Source organism: Egretta garzetta, unplaced genomic scaffold, assembly GCF_000687185.1.
Source record: "Egretta garzetta isolate BGI_Z169 unplaced genomic scaffold, ASM68718v1 scaffold287, whole genome shotgun sequence".
Taxonomy (NCBI): Eukaryota; Metazoa; Chordata; class Aves; order Pelecaniformes; family Ardeidae; genus Egretta; species Egretta garzetta.
In genome coordinates, this window is record NW_009260435.1 from 13,210,686 (window position 1) to 13,218,890 (window position 8,205).

Below are 8,205 nucleotides of genomic sequence, written 5' to 3' on the forward strand. Positions count from 1 at the left end.
CAGGTTTTTTTTTTTTTTTTTTTCTTCTCAGAGTGTACAACTATCTGCAAATACGCTATGAGGTACTTAGGATTAAAATTACTTATTTTTAGCGTCAGAGTGTTGTTTTTCAAATTGCAGCTGCTGTGGTTTTTGTTTTGTTTTGTTTTTTTTTTCTTTTTAAACATTTGCAGGTCTCAAAGGTTCACCGAGTGGGGTATGTATTTTTTAAAGTTAAAACATTTCCCCCTATCAACTTACTTTTGAGTTAGGGCTGAATTTTATTTCTTTTTATGAAGTTGAAGCTTCCTATTAAGAGAAATACAGGTCATAAAGACAGGAGAAGAATTACTTTCCAGTAATTGGGGCAAAATCTGGTTTCAGTTATTCAGGTGTTGGGTTGCATTCATGAGCTAAAGCAGGATTTTTGTCATAGTCATTTCTCACCTATTTAAAAAAACAAAACAACCCCCCGAACAAAACACTTCTCCCCTCCTCTCCACTCTACTTTTGCCTCCTGTTGATAATTTCTTGGCACTCTCCTAACCCAGGAATACACTGTACTACGCCCAGAGATAGACATGAGCAAGTCCCATTGAACTCAGGGGGAATCCTTGTAGGAATATACCAGGACAATATTTGACCAGATGAATGAATACCTGTAATCCCATAGGAAAGGCAGCAGGAAATAAGATGGCTATCGGGAGAAGACAGTTAACGTATTATTATTGTTGGTTAATCTGTTGTCTTCTTCTAATCTTATTTACTATTTGCTAGATATATGCACAATGCTTAAGGAGAAAACCCAATTTACATTTTACTAAATACCGGAGCACAGTTAATGTTAACTCCATGGCAGTAGCTGGCACCAGGCCAGGATAAAGCCAGTGTGTACCAGAATCTGATCCCATAGAGCTCATCATGAAGCATACGCTTTCCCTAAATCCCTAGGTTTCTCCACCCTATACCTTATTTCTCCCAATGAGGTGTTGAACAACACTTGCAAACAGAGAGGGGGATTTAGTTGCATAGTATGGTTTGCCAGATACTCTTGTCAAAAAACACTGAAGCGTGAGAAGAGTCAACCACTGATGGTGGCTTGGTCCTTCCCCAGCAGAGCTTTATGTGGGGGCTCCAGTGCCACCTCTGCCCCCTGCCACATGCCGGGCACTTCTCTCTCGGGCACCCAGGACAGTGACGCAAGGATCAGCAGCGATCTCATAAGCTGAAGGAAAAAGTGCCTGAGAAGTCGCGGCCAACATTGTGCTACTTGAGGTGATTCTTAACAGCATTTTTTTAAAAGCATATATTCTGTGATGAGGACAAAACCTAACTGCTCTCTCATGATAAGCCAAAGCCAAAGGCACACCTTGTTACGAAAATCGTATTTCTTTCTTAATGAAATAAGCAGCAATGTAACTAAAAAGGACTCAACCTGATTGAGAATTCTGCAACAAAAGTGGGAAGAGTGGCTTAAGATTACATAAACTGCCAGAAGCTCTGAATTGACTTCAAAATGATAAGTGACTAAAACTTAGATGTGTGGAGAGCTGCTCTTCCCTCTAGCCACTTCCCAGGAAAAACCTATTTACTAGCTATCTGCCATTTGCCTGGAAGATGATAATTCTTATTAAATGGGCTAACTATCCATAGCAAACAATTTAAGACCAATTTACTCTTTTCTTAATTCATTATCTACTAAAAGTCTTTCATTTTAAGCATTATTTTCATTATTCAAGCTTTTTCAATGAATATTTTATGGGAACATATTCATGCCTTGCTCTTTAAATTTAAACTATTCACTACTACTAATTAGCAATTTTTCAGCATTTTACTATCTGTGCACCTTTGAGTAAAATCCAACAGTCTCTAGCACAATGTGACATGTGCAAGGCACAGTTTGTAGCTACAGGTCAACTTCTAAAGAAATACTGGCACATTAGCAGTGTTTTCAGTAATTTCAGCTGATTCATAGTTCAAGCTTGCTTGTACAGAACAGTTATCAAGATGTGTCTTGAAGAATGACCAAAATGGAAAACAGAGGGTGACTCCCATAACTTCTCTTCCAGCAGTAAAATCTGATGGAAAAACAGCTTCCTGTGGAAAGAAACCGGCATTGGGACAGGGCACCAGGCTTGAGCCAGAGGTCTCGGGCTTCATTTGGGGCTCTGCCACTGAGTTGCTATTTGACCTTGGGCAAGTTATTTCAATCTGATTTCTATTTCCTTCTGATTTGTAATTTTTTTTTTTAAATCTATTTGAGTTGTAAGCTTCTTGAGGCATCTTACTGTGTTCTTGGGGACAGTGCTGAGGGCAAAGGAACGGGGTCCCCTGGTTTGAACTCCATGTAAATCATAATGTAAATACCTAGAATCACGGCGTAACAACACAGCCCAAGGAAAGCTGCTTTCCCCTCCCACCTGCCCCAGCCTGTTTCTTCTTCTCCGTGTCTCAGCCTGTGTGTTCAGAGCAGCATGAAAGTAAGGGGATGTAGGGCAGCTTGTGAAGTGCTACAACTACATAACCAAATGCAAGAGTATTCATAGTTTTGAGAAGAGCACCAACACATGGAACTGACTATAAAAAAAAAAGCCACTGCTCTTACCTGATTTTATTATCTAGGATGCTTAAAAAATGGGTATTAATCCTAGGCAATCACTACAATTGAGCCAGTGTGATACAGCACAAAAGCACAACACAATCCCCAGGAGAAGATTTCTCCTAACTTTTAAATTTCAAATAATGAACTGAATTTTGGTGTTTGATTCCAAAAAGAAAAAAAAAAAATCATTCTAAAAAGAATATCAAGAAACTGATCAAGCACTGACTAAACATTAGGAGTAGGTTTGGTCTTTGCTGCTGTGTTCTTTAGGCAAACGGGCACGTAACTTCCCTAACTGCACGCTGCCTGCTTCATGCTTCTACCTAGAGCTAGCTGCAAAACGGCATTAACCTCCATGCCCTGCCTGCTTGGCCTAAATTCCAAACACATAATACACTACGTCCCTCTTATTTAAATCAGTGCTAGCACAGATCTTAGTGCTAATTTAATGCTCTGCTCACTTATCACCTTGGAGAGATGTGTGGATGAAATACTTCACCTCTCAGAAGACATGTGAAGTAATGGTCAGCCCCATGACCATACTGATGGGCACTGGGTCAGCTTTCAGGGAGAAAAGCCAGCAGGAATGGAATTGCTGTCCAGGACTGAAGGGACACAAGATTTTGGGGAGGTAAGAGTGGAAAGAGGAAACACACCTTGAAAATTAGGAGAACCGAGGTCCTGTCAGCAAGACATAAACACAGTTGGGTGTTTCAAACAACTTGCAAGCCCAATGGTTTTCACAATTTAAGAAACTTTTACATGTGAAGATGAAAATAGTTTTAAACCTAGTGTGCTACAGCATAGGTTTTGAGCAGTAGTCAAACTATAAATAGGCCTGCTATAGCCATAAAGTACTTGACAAATTTTCTTAAGATCTGTGGAAGTTTGGGTAGGGCACTCCAGTTCTCATCTAATGAACAGAGGAGCCCAAACCTCTTGTTTGGTATTTCCAGGCAGGCTGATTTTGTAAGGTGGCCCAAGCAGATAATACTGAGCTATAAAGAGTCCAAAACTGGTTTCCACTAACAGTTTAAACAGAGTTCAAATGTCGATCCCTGTCCTGCTATTTACATCCCCTTTAGTGCCATTAGACAAAAAGAACCCAACAAAAATAAGTTTGTGTATTACTACTGCATTTGCACCCCTGCTTCATCACTGATTTTCATCCGTGTTCACTGCGTTACTTTTCTTCTGCAGCTCAAAACAGCAGTGAAGTTAAGTGAGCACTGGCCCTTACAAAATTCTAATATTTAAAGTAGCGTGTATGGCAGACCCAGAAAGACATCACCAATACCAGATCGTACCACTGATCCACCCCTGTGAAACAGTGCCTCTCCACTGAAACAGTCACTAGGATCAAGAAACCCTGCAATAACTATTATGGAAAGACTTGCCTGAATAGTGAGTTTCTTTTTAACATGTATTAATTATTGCTTTATGCCACAATGTATTTGTCTTTGAAAAAATTCATTCTATAAAAGTCTGCCATGTAATATAGGTTGGTTTTTTTAAGTTACATCCTTTTTTAAGGTAAATTTCTCAGCATGAATGGTACCATATTTATACAACATAGCTTAATTATGCATTGCACAGAAAAAGCTTTTTAATATACTGGTTTTAAAACACATTGCTTTAAGATGTGTAACAGAATAAACCAAGGCCTTGGTTCCACTCCTCTGTGCTAATCACTACGTTTCTTCATGTCGTATCTTAATCTCTTTGCAAATTGAGGTGGTTCTGTTGACGATTCTCCTACCAAAGCCTTCCCCTGCTTTCAATGATTTCTAGAACTGTGTATTTTGATTCTCCAATTTTCATTCTTTATTGTTTGATTATGGAGATGTCTTGGGATGACCAGAAGGTGATCAACTCACCTTTCTCATCTCACCTTTCTGGAGATGACCTAGGATCACCACAAGGGATACGCTGCCCCACTTGACTTTTTGATAGCATTAACTATACTTTAAACATTACTCTATTCCACTCTTTTGCTTTCTAGCATTTTAGTTTCCTCCCTTTAATGCTGTTTTGCATTGAGGAAGAGACACACCAATTTCTAGCATGTACTTGATGACAAGCAGATAGATACAGCATTTTCTCTCTCCTAATGAAAGCAGTGGAGTTAATCCGTTGTTCGTATATGCCATGCTGGTGAGTTCATCCAGTTATGTGATAACTGGGCCTTTCTGTTCAATGTGTACAGTTGCATTCTAGGACCTGACGAAATTTACAGAAACTCGAAATGACTGCTTTCCAGCATGCTCTACTTTGCATTTTTCAACAGTTTTATCTGCTCTTTAAGGAGGTTTATTAGATTCTTTTGGAGGGCCTTATGATTCAGAGTGTTAGTGAGTCTAAAACGTGTATCTTCTCTGCAAGCAGCATTCCTTCTGTACTCTTTCCACCCTCCCCAGCTTTTTAATAAACACCATCTGACCCGATGTGGAGCCTGGAGCATCCAGCTAAACTATTAGCCATCTGCAAACTCACTGGTTGTTCCTATTGCTTGTTCTCTGTCTTTTGCCCATTTATAATGTTAAACTAAATACATTACCTTTCGCCTTCTTGCTTAGCAGCTTTCTATGTTTGGATTTCAATACATGCAACCAAAGGATATAAGAAAAGAAATTATAAAGAACTTACATAGTGACATTATAATCTTTCAAATGTAAATAAGATCAACCTCCACAAAATTCAAACTTCAAGGATTCACAATCGAATTCTTTATTTGTAAGCAAAAGCTTACAATTTGTAAACAAAAGCTTATGAATAGGCTAAAAAAGCACCAACTTTGAAGCTGTCTAACCCCTAGAAATATATTTATTTAAAAACACAAAAATAGAAACATTTAGTATACATATGCAGTGAATATTGTGATTGTAGAAGATGTTATAAAAATAAGAATCGCAACACATTGCTATCCAAGGCAAGCATATTTAAGTGACTTCCCTGAAATGGAACAGTTTTAGACATACACTAAAGGACTTTTTTTGTTCCCGCCTCTCACTCCCCCACACCCCAAGCTGTGAGAAAGAAAACTGGCTTAGCCATTGGTTCTGTTCTCTACCTTCCTAAATTTTTTTTAACGGTGATAAAGTATGCAGCTTTCGTCTAAATGGACGGCAAAAGACTGCATCATTTTGTCATATATGAATGCTGTATGTACGAGATACCTACCCAACTAGAGATACCACTCTCAAATGCGAGACTGGAATGCTGCAGCAAGGACGAGATACCCAAGTCTTCTCAGCAGCTCTGCCCATCTTTCTTTGCACAGTCAGTCTAGTTTGGGGTGGGCTCGCATGAAAGTGCTAGCAGAGAATATGAACCTGCAAACCTTTGGGCTAGATGAGAAAGGTGTTATCAAGTGAAATACAATTTTCAAATATTATCTAATAACCAAACAATAATGGGAGTTGAAGTCTTTCACTGTCATGGATTAAGGTGGGAGCTGTATTGGCTACACATTTCCCTTTCTGCACAATTCTACTGGCTGTCCTCTCATCTCGCAAGTCCTCTGAGGAGTTTAACACATTTAATTGCTAACTCTATTATTAAGGAATCTACTTTGTCAAACTGCAGCTCCTAACAACATTCAGTCTCTTAGAGCAAATCAGTTTTGATAGTGATGTTTCTCAGAGGTGCAGCATTTAATCCTCAAATTACAACACAAGTTTTAACAGGCAGATTCTGTCTGTCACCCAGATTTAGTAATTAACAAAAAAATTCAACCCCCTTCCTAACACTAATGGTTTATCAAAAGAATACCAGTAATTTCAGTTAAGATATACTGATGAACCAGGCAGAAACACAATGGGGAGACAGACGTGTTTACGCTATCTGATTGAAAGGGCTGAGACAGAATTCCAGAGACTCTGTGTTGTCATAAGAGGAATAGTCAGGAACCACGTTTGTGCCCCTGGGCCAAAGGGTGTGACATTGGGCCAGAGGTGTGTTAAAGTCAGAATAAAATGCCTGCCATAAAACTGGTCGCCACTCATATTCATATGGTTAAAGGAGAGTCTGCAGTATGATACCTGAAACAGTAACACTGTTGGGTTTTGGTTGGTTTTGTTTTGGTTTTTTTTTTTTTTTCCAAAGACAATCGAGTCCTACCAATACAGGAGACACGTCACCTACAGTATGGAGCTTCGTATTTATTTTCACAGCCTCCAGCATTTTCCTTCCTTTTGGTTGTGGTTGTGTTGTTTTGTTGTTGTTTTTTTTCCCCCCCCTAATGCCCTTCTTGTTCTTTAATACCAGGTAATGTTTTTCAACTGTTTAAACTATGGCACATAATAACCGATGAGTAACGCAGCAGTAATACCAGTGGTGGCAATTTTGCTTTGTTTCATGGGAGTGTTAGAGTATTAGAGAGATGACTAGGACATGTCTCAGTGGCAGACTGATAAAACAGAAGATTAATTTTCCCTGCCTACAAGTGTTGTCAAGTTTTAATCACAAACATCACACATGTTACAGGACACTTTTTTTTTCCAGGCAATGAAATAAAAAGCAGACATTCTATATTTTTAAATGAATTCTTGGATGAAGACTTATTGCAAAAAAATTACTACAGTTTATCTGCAGAAGATTTTTTTGCGAGCTCATAAGCTACAAATTTCTGGCCAAATGGTTGAGTTTAACAAACATGCCTAAAGTATTGTTATTACTAGGATAATCAAGGTTTATTATGGAGGCATATTTACCAGCTCTCGCACTGTGCTGAAGACTTTTCTTACAACTTTATGCTTTAGCCAAAACTTTTATTCTCAGTTAGCTTTTCCCATCTACATCCCCTTCCCATCTACATCCCCTTCTCATTGATTGGGAGGAAGAAATTTCTGTTCCTATACTACAGTGACATTCCACGAAAACTTCCTTGAAATGGTCACCCACCCTCCACTTAGTAGATTCCTTTAAAACTGCCTCTTTTTAACTTAATCCAGACATGCGCCTGTTCCTCTTTATGTCTAAAATACGTGTTGAACTTTTGAAGTTTACCCAGGAGTGAAAGCAGAAGGTATAGCAATGTCCTGGAGTAGCATCTGACTACTCCCTCCAACCAGGATAGCACATCGATACCAGGACGGTTTGCAGCGAGCTGTTTTTAATGGACAGCTCCCAGGTGACACCAGACACTGCTGCTGCAGCAGCCGCAATATCATACATCCTTGATTGAACTTTGATTAATTTTCCAGACTTTCAGAGCCTGTGGCAAAAGGATCCACAGCGGTAGCTGCAGCCATTAACTCCATCTTTTGTGATTTCTCCTTCTTCATTATGTTTGGGTCTTGATTGAACTTTGTTCCAAGTTAGTAGCTTTTGGCTATGGACGAGGGAGAGAAGACTTTAGAAATGGAGTGTAGAAGGATAATATGTGAAAAACTCGCCGTGCAAGCTGCCCGGCTAGTTGGTGGTAGCTTTGGATATACCTTGATGATGTGAGTGGCGTTAACAAAAATGTTAGAATTCTGGCTAGCACCAGTCTAAACAACACAGACCATCACTTTATGCAGCCATAGTCCAAATGTCTTCCAACATTTGTGCATAGCGGATGCTATTTTATTACACTGAACAAATTCAAAGTTGCTGCATTCACATAATGAATAAAATTACCA

The 8,205-nt window shown here is 39.2% G+C and overlaps 1 protein-coding gene across 1 annotated transcript in view; it reads right to left on the bottom strand.

Annotated features, from left to right (window-relative positions):
- BNC1 (basonuclin 1) overlaps positions 1 to 7,756 on the bottom strand; it is a 28,410-nt gene extending 20,654 nt beyond the window's left edge. Inside the window, exon 1 of the mRNA XM_035899565.1 lies at positions 7,670 to 7,756. Within this exon, the coding sequence (XP_035755458.1) occupies positions 7,670 to 7,756 (87 nt within the window). The remainder of the gene's footprint in view (positions 1 to 7,669) is intronic.
- Positions 7,757 to 8,205: the final 449 nt, after the last annotated feature.